Raw genomic sequence first — 25535 nt, forward strand, 5'->3', positions numbered from 1 at the left:
AAATATCTCGTCAGTATCAATATCAATAACAGGCAAAAATCTTAAAGATTCTCAATTCCTGGGAGGGATGAACTATGCCCTATCTAGGCCGAGATGCTGGAGGTGGCAGTCATGTGTGCACGAGGTGTGCTTGCTTGTGTGTATGAATGGCACGAGTTTCTATTTTACTGATGAAGCCTGTGGCCGAAAGCTCTATGTAAGTGTCTTTTAATTGTCCCTGTCTGCAGCTTAATGTGTCTTCTTTACAGTATGTAGCAATCTTTTCCTACATTGTTGAGAGCCGTATCTATTGCTTTAAGTTTGTACAGAAACCTCAGTGCACTAGACCTACTTGCACTTGGTCTCTCTCTCTCTCTTTTTTAAAAAAAAGTCATAGGGGGGAATCTTTGTTTACATGTCGGTGATGTAGGAGGTGCTAGGGTGATCTGTAAATTCATTTTCTTTTTTTATCAAAACCAAGGTGAAGCTTACAGTACTGCACATTATGTGAATTACTAAGGTGCAAAGTTCTAACAATTGTGTCTGTAGCAGAAAAGTGATATTCTGTCACAAGGAGATAAAAGAACATTCTGCATCACTTTTTGATCGTAATGACTGGACATGGTATCAGATAAGATTTTAGATCTGAAGATGGTATAATTTGGTGAAATTGCTCACAGAAAAAATTATCTAGACTGGGGTTTATTCATAAAATTGCACCTGTATAAGAAAACTGAAAGACTGTTGTCTATCAAATGAGCAATTTTGATAATATTGTGGAGTGTTCAAGGCAAAATATGAAATGAAAATATTTTTAACACAAAATATTGATATCAGTTGTAAACTGTCTCATCATTATTGTACAAGATAATTGCACATCAATATAACATTTTGTATTTGAAGGCATGTTAACACTTAACTGATTAAAAACAAATTCACTTAATAACACTGTAACATAATGAGACTGAATGGCTAGTCAGTGCTTACCTTTTGTGGGCAAAATTCAAAGTACTGTCAGTAGATACATTTAAAAGTAGCTCTTGGAACTATTAATTCCTTCTTCAAAGAAGAAAGAGGGATGTGTTGTGGAGCATGCCAAGGAGGAGTAGGTAACTCAGATGTAAATAGAGAATTATTTGGGTATAAACTACAACAGTTATGATTTATTGCCTGAAATATTTATTTTACCATAATGTTATGACAAATAAAAATCCAGAAATACACGAAGAGGGAGGAAAGTCAAGTGATGTAAGAGTAGTGATGGGAAAAATGACTGGTTTTAACAATCGTTAAGCTAATCAATTGTTTTTTTGTTCAGTTTGTTACTCTCTACTTATGCTAATTCTGCCCCACACCTCCTCCTTCTCTGGTAATCTGCATGTATGCCATGCAGAATGCAATGCACTATATTTACCAGCTTTGTGGTTGGCCAGGAGAGTAGATGAACACAGGAGGTTGCGAGTGCCTGCTGATAACAGCTGGCTGCACTGCTCCCACCACCTACTCCAGTCCAGTCCCAAACATCACCTATCCCACCTAAGGCAGGGCTAACTGTGAAACTAATCATGTGATCTACAAGCTGAGCTGCAACACTGTGCTGCGTTCTACATGGGCGTGACAATCAACAAGCTGTCTGTTTGCGTTAATGGCCACCAACAAACTTCGGCCAAGAAACAATTGGACCACCCTGTTGTTGAGAACACCACTGAACACAGTGTTCTCCATTTCAATGACTGCTTCACAGCCTGTGCCATCTGGCTCTTTCCTAGCAGCACCAGCTTTTCCGGATTAAGCAGGTGGGAACTCTTTGTGCAATATATCCTACATTCCCGTAACCCTCCTGGTCTCAACCTTCATTAGTCATTGTCCTTACCCATCTAGCCCATTCCCTGTTCCCATTCCAGTACTAACCAGCCCTCTATTCCACCAACACACCCAGTATTTTTATTTCTCTCCTTTTCTGCTACCCCATCTCTGTCCCCTGCCTTCCATCTAACCTTGCAACTGCACCTAGCTGCCCCTCTCTCTCTCTACCTCATTCCTGCATGCTCCCACTAGCAGCACTTTACTGTCTCCCATTCATAGCCTACTATCCCTTCCCTCCCCACCCCAGCCTCCTCCTAGCCCGGTTGCCTCTCCCATCATTTGCTGCTGTTTGTAGTCTGGCTTCGGCTGCCACAGACTGTGATCGATTGTGTTCGTTTGTGTGTGTGTATGTGTGTGTGTGTGTGTGTGTGTGTGTGTCTGTCTGTTTTCAGCAAAGCCTTGTGAACTGAAAGCTCATTTTGTGACAATCTTTTCGTTGTACCTATCTGAGACTCAGCATCTCCGCTATATGGTTAGTAGCAATTGTCCTTTTCATAATATTCTCACATTCCATTGTCCATTGTTTGAAATTCAAAAATCAGTTTTAAATGACGAAAAGAAGAATTATGTAGAATGCTTACCTTAACTTTGGTGTAATGCATGAATTATCTACACTTACCCTAGGGAAAGGGCTACCAACCAGACGGATGTGTACCCCAGTTGTATGCTATTGCTTTAGTTCAACCAAGAAAGTACAACAGACTCATTTCAGTTAGAAGAATTAATGGATAGCTCAGTGAACTAAAATACTAAAGAGTAGTTTCAGTTGAAAGAACCAATGCATACTTCTGCAGACAGGAAAACACAGACTAGTTTCACTTGAAAAGAAAGAATGAGCAATTCAGTCATTATGCAAACCTGCAGCAGACTGCATCAACTGTTTTCATTCAGCTGTTCCCACAGACTGTTTTTACTCAAAAGAATGCATGAATAATTCAGACAATATGTAAAAATATATCTGAATAAGTTGTTTGTCTTCCAACAATGGACCAAGTCAATTGTTTTTGTTCAATTGTTCCCACCACTAGGTAATATAGTGGTTACCGCACTGGACTGGCATTTTGGAGAACTGGTTGTCAATTCTCCATACAGCCATCCAGTTTATGTTCCCCATGTTTTTCCTATGGTGCTCAGGAGAAATGCTAGTGTGGTTCCTTTAAAAAGATAAGGCCCATTTCCTGCACCATTCTTCCTCAACCTGTGCTTCTGTTCCACTGTGTCACTGGCATACAGTAACCTTCTTTCGTTTAAAAAAGGAGGAAATGACAGCCACTTGCCTGCAGCTGGATAATGAACACATGTAACAGATCACATTAACTTTCAGTTGTGTATGTGTGTGTGTGTGTGTGCACAAGAGAGAGAGAGAGAGAGAGAGAGAGAGAGAGAGAGATCGCTTATAGTGGGGAAAGACCAAAGCCTCAAAGGGTAGTGCGATTTTCTGATCCACTGAATGTGGTGGTGTGTCACCCTTCATTCATGAGCAGATAAGTAGTTATCTTTTGTCCTCTTTGTTTGTTATAAGGTAACTTTCCAGGCAAGCCAGGATCATAAGTGGCATTTATAGAAACATTATTTCACTAACCATCTGAAGATTGTTATCACAGTTGTAATACTGTTGAAAACTTCTACTATTTACAGCTTAACCTTATTCCAACACAGCAACTCACCTAGTCATTTGCTTATTTTATTTCTTCTCCAATTGTCTAAAGGTCCCAATAGAAAATAAAGATATTTTAAACTGTCTGAGATCATTTTACATGTAACATATTTAGTTACAGAAATATGTTACCAGCACAAAATAACTTCAAAATTTTTCTGTATTTCAATCATAATTGATCTCCAAGGTGTCAATTTGCATCTCTGATACCTTACTTGGAAGTTACACTAATATTCTACTTGCCATTATAGAGCCAGATCTTTCACCTTGACTGTTGCAGAACTTTCTAGCATTATTTAGTTTTAACATGATAAGATAAATTTTCATCATTTTATTTTCTGTACCTAGCTGCATTTGATGTGTTTTGTTTACATTTTAGTGCCGTGTAACATTATCAACACATGTCATCCATATGCGCAGTGTGTATTCAACTCTGCCCTTGGCCAGTACCGTTGTCAGTGTAATGCTGGCTTTGAAGGAGATGGATATGACTGCATTGAGACAGGTAATAATAACAGAACAAAAACTTCAGGTGCATGCTGTACAACTGAGATGTGAAATATGAGTTATTAGTCCCATTACATAGAATGCAAATCCATTAATTAAATAAATAATAAATAAATTGTTTATTTTTCCATAATACCTTAACAGTAATGGACATTGTCAGTTTACGAACACAAGAACATTAAAATAGTTTATAAATAAAGATAAACTATACACAATAACATTAGAAATCTTTGATGAAGTACAAACATTTATCAGTTAACAGCTGCTTTAATTTTGTCTTAAATGTGTTTCCTTTTAACAATTTTATATTATTTGGCAATCAGTTAAAAAAATGTCTTCCAGCAGAAAATGAACTTTGATCTGTTGTTCTTTTATTACTAAATTTTATGTGGTAATCCTCTCTTTTTCTTGTATTATAATTGTGGATTTCACTATTGATTACACTATCAGTATGTTATATTTAATGAAATATTCTCTACAGGACTGCTGCTCATTAATGTTAGATATTATCCTAATTGCTCTTTTCTTTGCTCTAAAAGCCCTATCCAAAAGATCTGCTGTGCAAGTTGGGAAAGAATATAATGATTTACAAAAGATTTTGTACATTATTTTTAGAAAGTTATGCATTATGGTTTAACAGCTATAAGGAAGTGCATTTAATAAAAATATACATAACACTACAATATTTGTTATAGATTAACAGATTACAATTAATGGTCTACATATTACTATTTTTCAAAGTGTCATATTGTCTTCCTAGAATTCTTCAGTGGTACAGTACCATTTCTATACTAAAATGTTGTGGAGTAATCTTTTCAGAGAGCCAAGGTCCATATACAATATGTTCCTATCTTGTGGTTTGCCATATATTTTTAGCTGCATATACAAGGGGAGATCCAAAAATAAACGGAATCAAACTATGTTTTGTGCCATTAGATGATGTTAGTTTGGGGTCTCCCACATCGCTAAGTAAGCTTGTGTCAGTTGGAATTAAGTGGTTTGTTTGTGGTGCTCTGTTTTTTGCATTCCTATTTCAATCCTTGGGTAATTAAAGACATGGCTGACAAGAAGAAACAAAGAGTCTGTGTGGAATTTTGGTTTCTGCTAGGAAAAACTGCAGCTGAGACTACTGGTATGCTTTGGCAAGCGTTTAATAATTATGCTTTAGGTAAGTCATAGGTCTAAAAGTGACTTTTTCATTTCAAACTGGCAACATATCAATTGAAGACATGCCACATGCCTTCGACAGGACGAAATGATAAAAACATTGCCACAAACAAACATGCAATTGATGAAGATCATCGAAGAGCCAAATTTCTGAGAAATGAAATTGTCATGGATCACAATCCAGTGAATTTTAACCAAAGATTTGCACATGAGATAGTGTCTGCAAAATTTGTCTCTCACTTGCTCACAGATGACTGAAGAGAAAACTGTGTGAAAGTTTGCCTTGACTTGAAAAGTGAAGTGTAGAACAATCTAAATTTTCTTGAAAGAATTGTGAATGGGGATGAGAGTCAGTACTATGGATATGATCCAGAGTCAAAGCAAGCATCAAGCCAGTGGAAAACTCAAACGTCACCACAACCCAAGAAAGCATGTCAAGTGCGATCCAATGTGAAAATAGTGTATTTTTTTATACTGGTGGCATTGCCCACAAGGAGTTCATTCCTCCAGGACAATCAGTGAACCAACATTTTTATCTGGATATGTTTCAAAGATTACAAGAGAGTGCGCAATGAAAATGGCCAGAACTGTGGAGAAATGGGAACTAGTTGCTTCACCATGACAATGCTCCAGCACACAAGCTCTGACAAGTGACACAGTTCATGGCAAAAACAACGTGGTGCTTGTGCCCCATCCACCTTACTCACCTGATCTGGCTCTGTCTGACTCTTTTTTTTTCTTTTTTTTCCACAGATGAAGTAAACTCTGAAAGGAAAGCAATTCAGTGATGTGGATGATGTTGAAAGAAACACACTAACAGCTTTGAACAGTTTTATGCCTCAAGAGTTCCAGAACTGTTTTCAGCAGTGACAAAAATCTTTGGGTCATGTGCATTAATGCACATCGATTATACTTTGAAGGGTACTAAAGTACTGTGAATGTAGAGTTTAAAAAATGCAAAATAACAAAAATTCCAGTTTTTTGGGTCCCTCTCATATAGTGGTGTCTGAGCGTAAAGCTTTATGTGATGTGAGGGACTTATGAAGTTCTCTTTGTGATGAGTACCAGAGCTATGGTTGAAGTGGCACTTTTCAAATTTATATTGCTTATTGTATATAGAAATCAAAATTTCAAAAGTGTAGAATGACGGAATGGTTAGTTCAAAATGGTTCAAATGGCTCTGAGCACTATGGGACTTAACTTCTGAGGTCATCAGTCCCCTAGACTTAGAACTACTTAAACCTAACTAACCTAAGGACATCACACACATCCATGCCTGAAGCAGGATTCGAACCTGCGACCGTAGCGGTCGCGTGGCTCCAGACTGTAGCACCTAGAATCGCTCGGCCACCCTGGCCGGTGGAATGGTTAGTGTTTTTATTTTATAAAATAGTGGTGGGCATGACTCATTCCTATGGGCAGCACAAACATTATAACAAATTTCTTTTGAAGAATTAATAGCCTTGTGGTGTTTGCAGAATTTCTCAGAAAATTATCCCATACCAAATGATCGATTCAGTGTAACTATGAGGGACTGTCTTTCTTATGTCATATGAGTGGCATCAGATAAAATAAACAATGCAAAAGCAGGAAGATTTGACTTATTTGTCAAGAAGTTTATACATGTCTTCGAGTTTAAACTTTTGTCAAGCTTTAGAACTGAGAATTTCACAAGTCTACCTTCTGTCATCATTTCATTATTTGAGCTATTCTTACAGGGCATGTTACTGATGATTTAGACACAAAATGCATTATCTAGGTCTTAGTGATATTCAGTTTTACTACATTTTTATGTAACCAGGATTCTAGTTTTCCTAGAACATTTTGTAAACTGTCTGGAATTTTTCTACTGCATCATTTTCTATTGGGATTGAGGTATCATCTGTGAACAAGACTGAATGAGTATCAGTAATTAACAGTGAACATTTACATGTAACAAAAACAGGTATGGGCCCATTATTGAAGTTGGGAAGTTGTTTTCCATTTGGAGCTGTAATTAAATCAGTTTGATGTTTAATTAACTTGTTTGCATCAAACAATGGAAAATCAAGGATATAATATAACAATATTATGGAAAGGATAGTTGCTACTCACCATATAGCAGAGATGCTGGGCACAACAAAGAGACTATCGAAAAGTGAGCTTTCTGCCAACAAGGCCTTTGTCGAACATAGACAACGTACACATACACGAAAGCAAATCGCACACACCTATGACCTCAGTCTCCGGCAGCTGCAGCCAGACTGTGAGCAGCAGCGAATGATGGGAGAGACAACCTGGAGCAGGTAAGGAGCAGGCTAGGCCAGCGAGGGGGAGGAATAGCAGGCTAGGAGTAGGGGATGCAGTCAGGAGGTTAGATGGAAAAGGAGAGAGGTAAAAAGACTGAGTGTGCAGAACAAGATTTTCACTCTGCATCGGAGTGTGTGCTGATATGAAACTTCCTGGCAGACTAAAACTGTGTGCGGATTGAGACTGGAACTCAGGACCGTTGCCTTTTGCAGGCAAGTGGTCTACCAACTGAGCTATTCAAGCATGACTTGCAACCTGTCCTCAAAGCTTCAATTCTGCCAGAACCTCGTCTCCTACCTTCCAAACTTCACAGGAGTTCTTCTGCGACCCTTGCAGAACTAGCACTCCTGGAAGAAAGGGTACTGTGGAGATTTTCACTCTGCAGCACATTTCGCACTGATATGAAACTTCCTGGCAGATTAAAACTGTTTGTGGACCGAAACTCAAACTCGGGACCTTTGCCTTTCGCAGGCAAGTGTTCTACCAACTGAGCCAACCAAGTACGATTCACAACCCATCCTCAGCTTCAGTTCTGCCAGTACCTTGTCTCCTATCTTCCAAATTTCAAAGAAGTTCTTCTGTGAACCTTGGAGAACTAGCACTCCTAGAAGAAAGTATACTTTGGAGACATGGGTTAGCCACAGCCTGGAGGACGTTTCCGTAGTGAGATTCTCACTCTGCAGCAGAGTGTGCACTGATATGAAACTTCCTGGCAGATTAAAACTGTGTGCCAGACCAAGACTCTAACTTGGGACTGTTGCCTTTCACGGGCAAGTGCTTTACCAACTAAGCTACCCCAGCACGACTCATGACCTGTCTTCTCAGAACAAAGTTTTAATTTGCCAGGAAATTTCAGACGGAAGGTGTGTTGGTGGAATAGAGGGCTGTGTGGCTGGATTGGGAACAGGGAATGGACTAGATGGGTAAAGACAATGACTAACAACAGTTGAGGCCTGGAGGGTTATGGGAACATAGGATATATTTCAGCGAGAGTTCCCACCTGTGCAGTTCAGAAAAGCTGGTGTTGGTGGGAAGGATCCAGATGACTGTGAAGCAGTCATTGAAATAAAGAACATCATATTGGGTGGCATGCTCAGCAATAGGGTGTTCCAATTGTTTCTTTGCCACAGTTTGTCGGTGGCCATTCATGCGGACAGACAGCTCATTTGCAGCTTAGCTTGTAGATCATGACTGGTTTCACAGGTAGCCTTGCCTTTGATGGGACAGGTGATGCTTGGTATCAGATTGGAGCAGGTGGTGGTGGGATGATATATGAGACAGGTCTTCCATTTAGGTTTATTACAGGTTTATTACGTAAATAGCAAGAGACATTTTAAACAGTTCAAAATAAACATTCATCTTTGAAGACACTTCATCTGGTGTGCCTCAGGGCTCTGTCCTTGGACCATTCTTCTTCACTGTTCTAATTAAGCATTTGCCACACTATACTGAGCTTCTGTCAGTTATCTGCTATGTGGATGATGCAACTGTAATCACAAACGATTGCAATGTGTCAGGGTTATATCAGACATCACGGGACACTCTCCCCTTAACGTTAAACTTGTTCTCATCCAACAAACTACTGTATAATGCAGAGAAAACTCAGCATCTACAGCTGGGACTAACAAAAGATGTAGAATCAAAATCTGTAAAGCTGCTTGGAATAGATACTGGTTCCAAACTTAACTGGCAGCCCCACATCAACCATGTCTGCAAAAAGATATCATGGGTGTCCTATCTCATATGGAAATTAGTTGACGTAGGAATAATAAACATCTTAGGACAGCTTACTTGGGAGTTTTTCAGTCTCTCATATCTTATGGCCTGCTTCTATGAGGCCACTCATGTTATGTCAGTGTTGTACTACCGATTCCAAAAAAAGAATGTGTAAGATTGGTCCAAGGGTACACAGCCATTGTTTATTTATTAAGATCAAAATACTGATAGTGATAAATCTTTATATCTATGCATCATTGATATATGCTAAAAACAACATGAACAGAGTTGATCACCAGAGAGAATATACACTGTCATGACATCAGAAACAAAAAAGGGTATTGGTATTCCAAGGCATACCCTGACAGAAAGAGGAGACTCTCACAAAGTGAACTGTTTGAAATATATTAATAAATTGTCCCTTTCTGAACTTAATACACGTCTCAATAATTTTTGAAGCATGTTGTGTAACTGGTTAATAGACAATTCATTATGCTGCTTAAGAGAATTCTTGGATACTTTTGTGTAAGATTATGATTGCAATACTGTAAAACTGGTTAATTTGGAATAAATAAATTGTGCATGTTATGTGAACATTAATTAATATAGTGATTGGTATTGCATCATGCCATCAACATAAAGCCTATTCCACTACATGTGCTCAACAGCTAATAAAGAATCTCAAGCTGAATTCTAGTTAGCCAATTCTGTTGCTGAAATTTGATTCTGAAACGTCTGGAAAATATTAACTTCTGCCTGCCGCATCCACTTCTTAGGAGGAAAAAAAATGGTCATTTTTAAACATGTATTCTTTAAAAAATAGTAATTTTGTATATATTCTTGTTCCAAACCTATTCAAATATCAACAACTTTGAAGTGTGGTCTACTTTATTGGTGGTCTGCAAGTTGTCACACGTGCTTTGTTGCAGTTGTACAAACCAAATCTTATCACACATTAGTGCATAGCTCGTTCTCATAAACACGCATCTGCCAGTCCAACACTTCCTGTAAGTTTACTTTATTAAAAAAACTGCTATTCTGAGGTCAAGTGTAATGAAGCATTTAAATCAGAATGGTTCTGTCCATACAAAAGGAATATGGGTTCCCAAAACATCAGTGATGTGATACCCAATTCATCCCCTTCCCCATAGAAAGGAGATTACTTACAAAATTCACATGTGACTCATCCTAGAATTGTTGAAGTGTGTGGGACCAATACAAATAGAAGTGAAAGGGGATATTGAACGTGTCCAAAGAAAGGCAGCACAAATGGTCACAGATTTGTTTGACCCATGGCAGAGTGCCATAGAAATGGTGTGAAACCCCTTTCTGGAAGGTGTTTGAAGATATATGCCACCTATCTTTTTGTGCAAGCCTACTTATAAAGTTTCAAGAATCAGTACAATAGGAAGCACTCTTTGCCAGCACTTTGCAGAATATAGATGTAGAATAGGGTATTAAAGGAATGAGTGAGGACTGAGAACAGTGCTTTGGCTTTACAGTGCAGTGTTGTCCAGAGCTTGTTGACTTTGCAAAGTGCATGACAAAACAGGAAATGCATGCAATGAAAAAAGTTACATTGAAGACATACAGTGAGACATTTAATGGAAAATGATACAGCTTAATTTGAAAATGTCTGAAACATTATGAACAGCGTTATCCAACCAGCTCAGGATTTTTATGACCTAACACACCTCTTGGAGAGAATTTGGCATGATATCCCTCTATCAATCAATGCCAAGCCAAATAAATGCTAACATAAGGGCCGGATGTGGACCAACATGTTATTGATTTGCTCAACTTATGAAGCTCTTTCTCTTGAGTAAATCATATAATTTGTCTGAAATTGTTATCACTTGTTTGTCTGTAAATGCTCATCCCATCTACTGACTTACATCCCATTTGGAAAATGCATACGAAGTGCTTTGCTCATTGTGGATGTGTGTGTGTTAAAGTGTAATCACAAACTCTCTCTCTCTCTCTCTCTCTCTCTCTCACACACACACACACACACACACACACACACACACACACTTGGGGGGGGGGGGGGGGGGGGCAGCATGATTGTGTGTATGGGTGTGTGCGGATGCACATATTACCCACCTCATATATTATATTACATATATATTAGTGAGGATGTGAAAGTAGTCAAGTTACATATCAAAAGTATTGGAATTTGCGCAGCTGAATAAGTATTAAGGAGAAAAAAGGACATTTTACTAATAACTATATTTGCACATTCAAGAACAAACAAAATCTACAGCGAACACAACAGAATAATTAGCGCACACAAAGAGTGCTAGACAATGTCAAAGAGGTCTATTTAACACAGTGCACTTTGCGCCATCACACACGAAATATATTGTTCACACAATTCCAACACTCCTCCTTGAACTTATATTTTGTGTGTTGCTTCCACAAGATAAACCAAATAGTCCCACAATCTTCTCAAACGTCTCCCTTTCCAAGGGCTTGGTCAGAAGGTCAGCTAACATGTCTTCTGTGCGCAGATAGTCCATGGCAATGTTGTGTCGCTCTATGTGGTCCCAAATGAAATGGTGCCGTATATCAATATGCTTTGTCCGAGCACTAGTAACATAATTTTTAGCTAGGTTTATGGCTCCCTTATTGTCACAGAAGATGGTTGTAGGTTCCTCAATTAAGTTGGGTTCTATTTCACTTTTAATGTTCGTAGCCATAATGCTTCCTGTGTGGTGTAAGATAGTGCCATATACTCGGCCTCTACGGTGCTCAATGCAACAGTTTTTTGCTTTTGACAGGACCATGATGTGAGGCCCCCCATTAATTTAAAACAGCAGCCAGTGGTGGAGTGTCTGTCTTCCAATTCACTCCCCCAGTCCGCATCGCTATATCCCTCTAGTTTTGCGTTACCATCTCTATGGTATTTTAACTCATAGTTTGAGGTTCCTCTTAGGTATTGGAATATCCTCTTTACAGCTTTCCAGTGCTTTTCCTTTGGGTCTCTGCAATATCTGCTCACTGCATTGGTGGCAAAAGCAATGTCGGGTCGTGACGTTTGAGACAAATATAACAGACTCCCTACTGCTTCAAAATAAGGAACATTCTTGTCACATTCCACATCAATCTCATTTACACTTAACTTCACTCCTACTTCCATTGGAGTACTTATGGGTTTGCAATCACTCATGCCAAATTTCTTTAATATTTTTTCCGTGTATGATGATTGACTTATGCTCAATTCTTGTCTTTCTTCATCCTTAGTAATCTGCATACCTAAATAACGTTTGACTTCTCCCAAATCATGCACCTTATACTTGGTTTGCAGCTGTTTCTTGAAAATTCTCATTTGGCCTTCACTTTCAGTCAGGATAAAGAAATCGTCCACCCATATCGCCATTATTATTATTTCTTCTTTTCTCCCTTTATAGTAAATGCTGGGATCTGTCTTGGATTGCTTCATATTCATATTTATTAGAGTTTCATGTAGACATCGATTCCAGCAACATCCACTTTGTTTAAGTCCATAAATACTTTTTCTCAAACGCCAAATCTTTTTACTTTCTGATCTGGTTTTTATGGCTTCCCTTGGTGGAATGACATATATCTCCTCCTCCAATTTCCCATTTAAATATGCCGTTTTAACATCCATATGATGAATTATTAAATTTCGTTTTACTGCCAAGGCTAAAAGATATCTCAATGATGCATACTTGACTACATGTGAAAAAGTTTCTTCGTAATCTACCCCTTGTTTTTGTGAATATTCTTTTACCACAAGTCTTGCTTTGTATTTTGGTGATGAGCTTTCAGGATTCTTCAAATTGAATACCCATCTTGCCTGCAGTGGTTTCTTATCTCCTGGCATATCTACCCATTCAAAGGTTTCGTTCTGATATAAAGATTCTAATTCTCTCTTCATCGCTTCTTTCCATTCTTGAGAATTTGGACCACTCATTGCTTCTTCTGCTGTTCTTGGCTCATCATTAAAAGACTGTGCTGTATACATCTCAAAATCCGGATATTCCTTCGGTTTTGGTACACGAGAAGAACGCCTTACATTGTTTTCTTCATTTTTTTCATCCTCTAACTCATTGTCATCATAAATTGTATCCATTTGTCCTTGGCTGTCATCTTCCTCTTCTTCACTTTCTATTTCCTCACACAAGGTTTCACCTTCTGAACTAGGAGCAGTTGACTTAGTGGTTTTGCTCTATTTTGAGTCCTTTCTATTTTCAAAGAATATTACATTTCTACTTGTGACAATCTTTTTAGTCAATGGATCCGTTAATCGGTAGCCCTTTGAATTTTCACAATAGCCTACAAAAATATACTTTTTAGCTTTCAGATCCCATTTTCCTTTTAGCTGTTTTGGAATATGTGCCATTGCATCACACCCAAAAACCCTTATATTGCTTAGATCAGGTTTCTTTCCTATCCATATCTCATAAGGGGTTCTATTCTTTAATGCTTTTGTAAGTGATCTATTGTTCAAATATACAGCTGTTGACACTGCCTCTGCCCAAAAATCTTTGGATAATTCAGCATCAGTCATCTTGCTCCTTGCTTTCTCAACAATGGTCCTATTAGCCCTCTCAGCAACCCCATTTTGAGATGGGCTGTACCTTATGGTAGTTTGATGCCTGATTCCCTTTTCTGCCAGAAGTTTCTTCAATTTATGGTTAATATGTTATCTCCCATTATCAGACCTGATGATCTTGATCTTCTTTCCCGTCCACCTTTCAACCGTATTGCAATATTCCTCAAAGATATCTCTCACTTGGTCTTTAGAACTAAGAAAATAAACATGAGTATATCGTGAGTAATCATCAATAAATGTAAGAAAATAATTACTCCCACCTATGGATTCACACTCCATCGGGCCACATACATCTGTGTGGATTAACTGTAAGACTTCTGTGGATTTACTCTTACTATTCTTGAAGGGTAACCTTGCTTGTTTTCCCTTTGTACATGTCTCACAAGGATCCTTGGACACACTAAAATTCTGTATTCCCTTTACCATATCCTTTATTATAGACATACTCTTTCTATTTAGATGTCCAAGCCTCCGGTGCCATAAAAAACCTTCTGCTGAATATACTGAATCACTAACATTTTTATGTTTACTGTCAATGGTATCCAACTTAAAAATACCCCTTTCGTTACTTGCTGTAGCTATAACTTCACCACCTTCACTGATTATTCTTGCACCCTGCATGTCAAAAGTGACTGTATTTCCTTTATTGACAATTTCCCCTACAGACAGCAGGTTAGTTGCCACATTTTTCACATAATGAACATTGTGTGCTGTAACCACATCTGATTCACCATTTACACTTACATGTAGATCTAGTTTCCCAGCCAGGTGACACTGGAGCTTGTTGCCATCAACAGTAGATATTCCCATATGAGTCTTATCTTTGATGTCATAAAGAAGTGATTTATCTTTAACAATATGTACAGATACACCTGAGTCTAAAATCCATTCCATATCACGATTACTCATCCCACCAAAAGAATAAAAACATGAGTGCCTTACCTTTGTTATTGGTCCTTCTCTCTGGGCTATCAGTAACATACCTCTTTTGCTGAGTGTCTAATCTTAGGCTTACTTTTTCTTTGCACTGAGATGCAATATGTCCCATCTTCTGACATTTATAGCACCTCACCGGTTTCCCCTTTTTGTTTTTTGAGTAGAGAGCAGACGCACCTTCCTTCTCCAATGTACAACAGCTTGGAGCACTCTTTACGTCCTGCAGGATTTTCACCTTAACACTGTCGCCTGTGATTGGTATACCCGAGCTTTCAAGTCCCATAATCATAGGTGCATACCTTTTGGGCAGTCCTGCCAACAGCTATGTTCCTATCCACTCGTCAGCGATCTCGAATCTGATGTTTCTCAGTCGGTTCGACGTGGTTATTATTTTGTTAAAGTATTCGTCTACACTCTTACATTTGTCCAGACGAGTGGTAATTAACTCGCGTAATAATCCTACTTTTCTCGTAAGACCACCATCCTCGAATGCACTTCGTAAATTGTCCCAGACTTCTTTCGCTGTAGCAGCTTGTTCAACGTGAACATAATTCACTGAATCAATCAGTGATATCAATTTTGATTTTGCTTTCCTATCCTTACTTGAATAATTCTGATCTGTGGATTTCATTGTCCCATCTACCACGTCCCATAGGTCGTCTAAACGTAAATACGCTTCTACTGCGAACTTCCAGGTTGCATAGTTTTCGCGACCTATAAGTCTTTCAGTCTGTGAAATTTGTGCCGCACTCATTCTTAACGGTAACTTGCTTTTTATTGCCGTAAAGAACACCGAAAAATAATGCGGGAAAAAAATTGCGGTCGTCTTGTAAGGATAACTCGCACTTCACATAAATTGGAACTATTCCAATACTTTCTCCCTACTATTTTATTGATATACTTATTCCAAATGCACACTGGGCCCATAACCTATTGGAATTTGCACAGCTGAATAAGTATTAAGGAGAAAAAAGGACATTTTACTAATAACTATATTTGCACATTCAAGAACAAACAAAATCTACAGCGAACACAACAGAATAATTAGCACACACAAAGAGTGCTAGACAATGTCCAAGAGGTCTATTTAACACAGTGCACTTTGCGCCGTCACACACGAAATATATTTTTCACACAATTCCAACAAAAAGAGAGAAATAGCTTTTGTGAGCTAGCTCAATATTTCAAGAACACTACAGGACTGATATTTTTTGAAATATCAAATAATTGCTGGTGGTTGGGTTTGAACTGGTGACCTATGGTGCACCAACCAGCAGTGCTAACCACAGTGCCACACAGTATGTTTCATAGGTTTTGACAATATTGTGATTGTTAATTTCACAGTTCATTTTAAATTCACTATTATTATTGACCATTAATGTCATTTGTGTAGATATTTTTTCCCTCATGCATGTGCCCTTCTTTAGGTGTATTCTCTTAGAGATATTAAATAACTGAATCCATATTTCAACTTCAGTAGCTAGTTTCAGAAGAATATATGTGATCAATATTGCATGGATTTTGTTCATTTATCCATCTTGAACAGAAACTGAAGTACATAAGAAAAGTTCAGTTCGAAAAATTGGTTAATGACATTACCTCTCTAGCTGACAATAAGAAATTTCTTGAAATAATGAGCAAAAAGCTATGAAAGCAGTCTGTGCCATCAGAATAGAAAGCTGTTAAATGTTGAAAATGTGGAAGATTGTAGAAGACATTATGCTTAATTGATACAAAGAAAAGAGCAAAATCAAAGGAAACTCTGAAAACAGTAGGCAAATGTGAACTTTAAAGTTCCCTTCAAGAAGGTAAATCTGCTTGTATTGACACTGATCTGTCATGAAGAAAGGAATATTTAAACATTGCAGGAAAGAAAGTTAGGCAGAGCATTACAAAAGAAAGTTAAGCAATCAATTAAATTTGAAACAACAATGTTGATATAACTGAACATCTGTAAATGTGGCATTATCTTATTTAGTAGTGTAATGAACTGCAAAGTTTAGGGATTTCAAAGGAGGTAATGATTCTAATGTAAAGCTGAAAAAATCAATCATGCAAATAACTATATTAAAGTAACTTTATTTTCTCTGCATTTTTTGCACAGATACCATGTAAAATATATATTTAAATTTGATTTTTTTGGGTAAATATACCTCTAGGAGCATAATTTATTGTTTATTTCTATTTCAGATGTTTCTTGTGCAGAAGTGAACATCTGTGACATTCATGCGTCATGTGTATATGAAGAAAATATTGGGAAGCATGTCTGCAAATGTGATCCAGGCTTCCAAGGAGATGGCACCTACTGTACTTCTGCAGGTCTGTCTCTGTTTCCTGTGTCATCTTTTGAAGTTGTCATGTCTGTCCCAAACACAATTTGTGTTTCTTCAAATTATTCCATGCAACAGTATTGTCTTATAATCTTAAACAGTTTTGAACTGTAACACTATGAAAAGTAACAAATCGAAAATAACATAAGATAAACATTTATCTAAAAGGAACAAAGTCAATTTATGTTATATTTATCTTGATTCAGTTCCTTGTGATTCTTCAGTCATGGCTGCTACTAGAATTTCTTAAATATATGTGGAAAATGATTTTTGAGGATAGTTTAGTAATGTCCACACCAGGGATTTTTTGACACTCACCATTTTATTCACAATCACAGTACAAAGATACAAGGTTGCTTTCTTTGTGTCCACTCTATTCCACAATTACTAGAAGACATGATACAGTTCCCTCTCCCTATCATCAATTATTTCACAACAAATGACAATGATTTGGCACCAGAGATGAAAATTGCTCAAGTGAGTGCCTATCAATGATAAAGAAATAATTTATGAATAAAAAAATTAAGACAAAAATTATATCTAACACCACAAAGCTAAATGGAATGTGTAATACCACAGCCAGGGGAGATGTGATATAATACAGATTCAAAACATGACAGGAGTAGTGTAATAACTAGAGATATCTGAAAAGTCTGGAGTTATATTGTTCAGATGTTGATAATAGTGGACAGAGCAGCTGCTGCTCAGTTTGTGCTCCATTATCCTTTTACACACACACACACACACACACACACACACACACACACACAGAGCAGGATAGGTTATGCTGAAAATAACTGTTAAGGAAAAAAATCCAGTATATTGCATGTTTCTAAGTTAATTAGCATTGAAGTGAGTCAATCAGCCACTGCTTGCACAGATTGAAGTAGCCCTCCAGATATAGTGTCACCAAATGCGTTCTTCATTTGGTTTCCTAAAACTGAAAAAGAGAGCGTTGAAAAAGCTAGACATGGGATGGTAGTAAGAATTGAACCTGAGCCAACGGCTGAACAGTCTCCTGTGCTATCATCTGTGCTATGAAAACAATTAACACTAATTGTATCTGGTGAGCTGCTTGGATTTCCACATCCAGTGGCCTGATTGGTTAACTTCGATGCTAAATAACTTAGAAATGGTGCGATGCATTGATTTTTTTTTCTTAACAATTATTTCTCAGCGCAATCTACCCTGCAACATACTTACAAGCTTTTTGGACTGTTTCTGACCACCCTGTATATGAATCGGTAGTAAAGTGGCAGATTACAACTCCAAAGGTCTGGTCAAGCCTAGGATTTTTCCTGTCACTTATCACTACTTTCATTTCTGGTACTGTTTGTTGATGTGCGAATGCCAAGTTGCACCATAGTTTGAATCCACATTAAATTGTATGTCTCCCTACAATTAGCTGGGTAAGTCAGTTCAACGGATGGAGGAAGGCAACAGCATACCACCTCCAACAGGACCATGCCTAGTAAAGCACTGTGGTGTTCAAAACAGTCTACAGTGTGATGACTGCTTTTTTAAATATCCATTACAAAAGGCTATCTGAAACAAAGTAAGGCACATATCATGGTTGGATTAACAGTCTTCAGTTGAAAAATAGTACAGTTACTACCCTAAATTCCAAAAATTTGAATATTATGTCGTAACAGTGAACAGTACTGCTCAATATTGTTAATCCCTCAGAGTGGAACCCCAGGTATACACTTCTGTGATTTGATAGCCTGGACAGTGGTAACATGAATGCCTGCTCACCAACTGGCATTTCTCTGATAAAAATGCAACTACTTTTTCTCTGATAAAAATGCACATTTGCACTATTTGTGATCAGTTGCTGATACTAATTTATCAGACAGAAGTAAGGACATTTTTTTCCTCCACTATGAGTTTGTGTGATGGAATGAAATAAAATAGCCACTCCATGTCAGGCATAAACAAAACATTAAAATTTTTACACAGAGCAGATAAGAGAAAAACCATGGATGTCATGGAAGAGACAAATATTTAGGAACAGGTGACAAAGTAGCCAATATAAATGTTAAGTGAATAGATAGACTTAGAATATTTTTAACAATTTTAGTTGTATTTTGGATACTATGTGAATTGATTAACACTAGGGACTGTTCTGATCATTGTGAAATCTGGCAGTGTATGCTGAGCAACACTGTGTTTCTGTCTAGGAGAGATTTTTGTGTTTTTACTAGTGTTGTAAATTGTTAATTTTAATGTACTACTTCAGGGAAAACAAATGCATGAGACAATTTTAGAAAAGTCTTAGTAAAATGGCTATTTATTTTTACACAGCAATAACAAATATAAATGATTTTATTATTTTGTAGGGTGGTGCGAACATTGTTGTTGATGCTACAATTTTACAGTATTTTAAACAAATTTAACAGTTCTGAGATTTGTGTGGCATAGACATTTTAGTCAAATACAAGGACTGATTTTTACTGCAGTGGTGAGGGATGGTGATGTTGTGCCACTTTATGCTCTGCATTGCGGTGAGTGTAGAGACCACTTTGAGCAATGGCACATAAAAAAAATTCAGAAATAACACCTGGAAGGCTCTGTGTAGCAGTAAGGAATAATTGATTATACCAGTAATTGTTGTAAGTAGTTTCGAAGACTGTTATGAGATATTTTTGTTAATAATTAATGGCAAGTATGCAATGCTGTGATCATGTGGCTGTAACTGCCTGCTGATAATCTTCAAATCTTTGCAAACTGGCATATGAGTACAGTGTTTGGACAATACACATTTGCCATGTTTTTGTATCAAATATGTTTTTGTATGAGGAAACAAAACGACATGTTGCACTGTTAAATGAACTTGGAAGGACCACGAATCTAGCTGTTAGTAGTGTTTTTACTTATGTGATGTGCTGTATAATGTATGCTGGAAGCAGGTTGTGATGTGCAGGACCATGTATGTAAACATTTGACATGTGTGTCTGTGAGAACAAGTGTCTACCCCCATATAACATAAAACAGTTTTTAGCTTAGACACACCGCAAATGCTGTAAATCTGAAAATGGCGAAAGGCCAAAACTGGCCAGCAATACAAAATATATGCTTGGTGCAGTAAAGGCACTTTGCCTAATTAACCTGACAGCTTGCAGTGGTTTTTAAATAGTTTATTTTTTTATTTTATTTAGGAAGAAATAGAGTGTGTTATACTTTGCAGTCCGAACAACACTGATAAGGGTGAAGCATCATAACCTAGCGCTCTTACTGAGCGAGGTGGCACAGTGGTTAGCACACTGGACTCACATCCAGCCACCTTGATTTCCCTAAATTGTTCCACCTTCCTCCCCCATCCCTCCCTACTCCAATGAGACTGATGAGCTCGCAGTTTGGTCTCCTCCCCCCAAATCAATCCAATCCAATCCTAACACTAGTGCCCTGACATCATAGCAAATTACTGCTATTCTTGCTAAGCATATCAGTGTATCATGACCTGCCCATTCTTTTTAATCTTCCCCAACCTATCTCTCTCTCTCTCTACTTGGAAGAAGGAATCATCAGTTCGAAAAACTAGAAGGTATTCTTATATGTGGCTATAGGCATCACTGACATCTTGCTAACAGTTAATGTAATAGCAGAAACCTATGAAAAGCACTCTCTTATGCTTCATTAGTTGTCATTTTAACTTTTCCTATCTCTCATCAATGCCATAAATTAAAATCTCTACAACAGAAATGATAAATCTTTCTTCTTGTCACTGCTGTGTAATTAATTATGACTTCCACTAAATTTTATAATAGTAAAAGTGTTTTTCTAAGGTGACATTTCTGACAGTTCATGACTTATTTTTGTGATATTGATCCAAAATTATAATGTGTAATTGTTTTAAGTCAATGGTTTTACACATTAAACAGAAATGTTATTTGATCTCACAGTGCTGCTCTTTCTTTACAGATGAATGTATAGCAGATGAGGACTGTGGTAATAATGCACAGTGCTTGTGGAGCGAGCAAGAAAACCGAAATGAATGCCAATGTAGTACTGGGTATGTTCGAATTGGCTCTTCTTGCCAGCCAAAACCAGGTAAATTAAAGACAGCATGGTTCGTATTTACTAAAAAGCTTATGTGAAACTGAACTATTTTAAAACTGGAAAAGGAGATATACCATCTTAGCTATGGGGTACATGTGAATTATTATGTGAGATAACTCAGTGTATTCTAAAACAAATCAGTAAAATTAAATTTAAACAATGGAAACTCCAGTTTGGAATATCAACAATATGAAGAAAAGGATAGTTTGCTACTCACTATAAAGATGACACACTGAATTCCAGACAGGCAAAACATAAGGACTGTTACACATTAAGCTTTCATCAGGAAAGAGAAACATACATGCGTTCACACAAGCAAGCACACCTCTCGCACACACATGATTGCTGTCTCTGGCTGTTGCCAGAGCAGAAGTGAGATGTGGTATTTATGAAACAGTTTGTTATGCATCAGTTATAATTCCCATCTCATTTTACCATCATTTTTCTAAGATATTGTCCAATTTTCCTTACTAACTCACAAATAAAGAGCTATCTGAAATATGTGCATTAAAAATCATATCTTGTTTCCAGTTCACAATTTTTTCAAAAATGTTTGAAGTGTTGTGTATCATAGAATAACATTTTGATTTTGTAGAGAACTGCATGACAGAAGCAACGGTGTACAGAAGTACTAATTAGGACAGTTCAGAGAGGAAAGTATGAAATTTATTCACTAACTCTTACATTTGTGTCTGTTATGAAAAGGAAAGGAAATAAGGCTAGTTTTTAATGTCCCATTGATGATAAGGTCATTGGAGATGGAGCATAAACTTTGAATGGGAAAGGCTAGGGAAGGAAATAATCAATGTCCATGGAACTACTTTGGTATTTGCCCTAAGCCACTTAGGTAAGTTATCAAGGGTCAAAATCTAGATGGCCAGACAAGGGTCTGAACCACCATCCTCCTGAATGTGAGTTCAGTGTCTTGCCATTGCACCACATGATGTGGTGTTCTAGCCAGCCTTAACTCTCCACATCACCTGTTCAATAGAATCTATTATAAGCAGTGTAATCTTATTTTTAAAGAAGGTATTATATTCAGACAACTTATAATTATGATATCAGATAAGATAAAAGAGCTTCCAAACATAAATTACATTCATTATAACATTCTCATATTACGATTTCTGTGTTAGTTTTTGGGTTATCATTACTCATTGTCCTGAACCATTAAAATTTCAAAAACAATAATAGCCCAAGCAAAATCACATATAGTGTTTACAAGCCTTCAAAATCAAAGTTCAATCAAATAAATAATAAAAGTTCAATCAACTTCCGCAAATCATTTTGTGTGGGCATGACCAACAACCAGCTGTTGACCATAATGAATGGCCACTGCCAATCTGCAGCTAAGTACAAAGTTGACCACCCAGTGGCATAAGATGCTGGTGAGTACATGTTGGAACACTGGTGAGTACATGTTGGGTTTCAATGGCTACTACACAACTCGCACCACCTGGCACCTTCCCTTTAGCACCATCTTTTCTGGAATACATAGACAGGAATAATCCTTGCAACATACCTTTTGCCCCCATAATCCTGACCTCAATCTCCATTACTTTACTGAAGCACTGTCCCACTACCCTCTGCACAAGTTTTCCCTTCCTCTGCCCTCTCACCCCCTCCTAGTACACATCATCTTCATTGTGTGCCACAATTCACCAGCTGTGGTACCCGTCTGTTACGGGCTACGTGTGTGTGTGTGTGTGTGTGTGTGTGTGTTTTACACACACACACACACACACACACAAGGCCAGGATTATGAGGGCAAAAGGTATGTTGCAAGGATTGTGGTGCTAAAGGGAAGGAGCCAGGTGGTGTGGGCTGTGTAGGTGCATTGAAACCCAACGTGTACTCACCAGCATTCCAACATGTACTCACCAGCATGTTATGCCACTGGGTGGTCAACTTTGTTCTTAGCCACAGATTGGCAGTGGCCATTCATTCTGGTTGACAGCTGGTTGTTGGTCATGCCCACACAAAATGCTTTGCGGTAGTTGCACCAGAGCTGTTATATGACGTGGATGCTGTCACAGGTTCCCTGCCCCTGACAGTATAGGAAATGTCTGTGACTGTACCGGAGTAGGATGTGCTTGGGTGGGTGAATTTGGCACGTGTTGCAAAGGACTGTGAATAGGAATGGCACAGGGCTGGATGAGGATTTTATTTAAGTTTGACAGGTGATGAAATATCACTTAAGGAAGGGTGGGAAGGATCAAGCTAGGTGAGATGTCCTTCATTTCCAGGCATAATGACATACAATCAAAGCCCTGGAGAAGGATTTGGTTGAGTTGCTTCTAAAAGCTAGTAAAGTTTCCCTTGTTTTTGATGTGCCTGTCCACAACGCAACACTTCTGTGATTTGGTGATGGGTCTCCTTTTCTTCTAAGTTATTACATTCTGCCAGAACTGTGCTATATTTATATAAACAAAATACTCTATCACTTTAGAAAATGCATTGCAACCATCAGCTGCTTTATTTAACCTATATATCATCTCCTGATTTCAGTCATAGACCATCATAACTGGATGTAAGATAAAACAGATCAGTTAAAAAAGCATCCCATTTTCTTTTTAAGCTGATACAACGTCAGGGTTATCACAGTGAAACCACCCAAACAACTATCATAACCTGTCCTGGAAATACTAACAAATGTATCTTGCACTGCTTCATGTCAAATAGGTAGTGTACAGTAAAAGAATGGAACAAAAATAACACTAGCCCATTCACATTTGTTTCATTCTTGGGTGGTTTCATTGTGACAACCTTGATGATGTATCAGCTTAAAAGAAAAATGGGATGTGTTTTTAACTATTCTGTTTTACCTACTTCCAGTGATAATTGTCTATTACAAAAACCAGTAGATGATATATAGGTTAAATAAAACAGCTGATAGCTAAAATGCATATTGTAAAGTACTTGACAGCTGTGGGTTCTCACCTGATGAAAACTTAATACATCAATTGGTGGCAAAGATACTCATAACATTGCTACTCACTCATCATTAAGATTTATTCATTCTGTACCATAGTTGTAATGTCACATAGTTTAAGTTATTTGGTGTTTACATGTCAATATCATTGTAATATTAATTGTTGTATTATTGTCTCATCATGTTATAATGTAGACCATTTGGTCTAGAATAAGGGGTTCATGAATAAGGATGGAGAGAACTTTGAGAAAGTCAAATAAGCTGTGATGCATGAGCGCACAAGCGCTCGCACAAACACACACACACACACACACACACACACACACACACACACACACAAGTATGTTAGAAATATCTGTTGTGCTGGTGGAAGAATGCCCCGTCACCATAGCAACTGGAATAGTCTGGCATGTCATGTGACTGGGATGTCATCAGACCTTGTAACAACAGTTAGCGTGAGTATAAATCTTGAAATTAGTGATTTATTCAGAGGAATTTTAAAGAAAATGTAGATAAATGTATGGAAAGATGACAAATACTGCAGATAATAGAAAACTTATGAAAGAGACCAATTGATGGTTAAAAAGAATAGAAAGAAAAACTAAATGCTGTGTTTAACATTACTTCCTCTCTTGTCTTGCCTCTCTCTCTGCCACCTTAACTTCATTTGAGATGTGTACATTTTTGGTTTTTTATTATTAATTTTCTGTGTGTTATTACATGCAGTAAGTTTTTAATTTTGTAGTTTGAGAATAACTATTATTCTATAAAGAAAATCATTTAGATATGTAACAGCCACAAGCTCTTGTAAATTATGCTCAATATTCAGTTATATCTCAAATAGAAGTGAAGTGTATTTACCAACTGCCAAAATAGCAGAGCTGATATTTTTCAAAATTAAAAACACCTTCATTTTGATTTTAAATTGTCAGTTGTGATACTTAAAAAAATCTATAGAAATTCAATTTAATTGTGATCAAAATGAAAATACACTGACAGAAAAAGTTGCAACATCAAAAAATAATTAGTGTAGAGTAATAAAATTTCAGGAATACATTCATCTCTGTAATATTTTTAAGTGATTAACATTGCAAGATCACAGGTTAATGGAAGCACAAGATAAGCCAATGCAAATCTTAAAAGCCAGTGCATTAATAACTGGTGTAACTTCCAGAATGTTGAATTCAAGCATGCAAACGTGCATGCTTTGTGTTGTACAGGTGCCAGATTTCAGTTTGGGCTGGGATGGAGTTCCATGTCTGTTGCACTTGGTCAGTCAGTACAGGGATGACTAATGCTGTTTGTGGATGACATTGGAGATATCGTCCGATGATATCCCATATGTGCTCGACTGGAGACAGATCTAGTGACGGAGCAGGCCAAGGCAACATTCGACACTGTGTACAGCATGTGGGTTACAACAGCAATATGTGGACGAGTGCTATGCTGTTTAAAAACACCCCCTGGAGTGTTGTTTATGAATGGCAGCACAGCAGGTTGAATCACCAGATTGATATA

The 25535-nt window shown here is 37.6% G+C and overlaps 1 protein-coding gene across 2 annotated transcripts in view; it reads left to right on the forward strand.

Annotated features, from left to right (window-relative positions):
- The window catches only part of LOC126195819 (nidogen), a 342884-nt gene that overhangs the window by 277441 nt on the left and 39908 nt on the right, over positions 1-25535 (forward strand). For both annotated transcript variants that reach the window (XM_049934458.1, XM_049934459.1), the window contains 3 exons: positions 3882-4007; positions 16887-17015; positions 20948-21076. In XM_049934458.1, the coding sequence (XP_049790415.1) occupies positions 3882-4007; positions 16887-17015; positions 20948-21076 (384 nt within the window). The remainder of the gene's footprint in view (positions 1-3881; positions 4008-16886; positions 17016-20947; positions 21077-25535) is intronic.

Source organism: Schistocerca nitens, chromosome 7 (genome assembly GCF_023898315.1).
Source record: "Schistocerca nitens isolate TAMUIC-IGC-003100 chromosome 7, iqSchNite1.1, whole genome shotgun sequence".
Classification (NCBI taxonomy): domain Eukaryota; kingdom Metazoa; phylum Arthropoda; class Insecta; order Orthoptera; family Acrididae; genus Schistocerca; species Schistocerca nitens.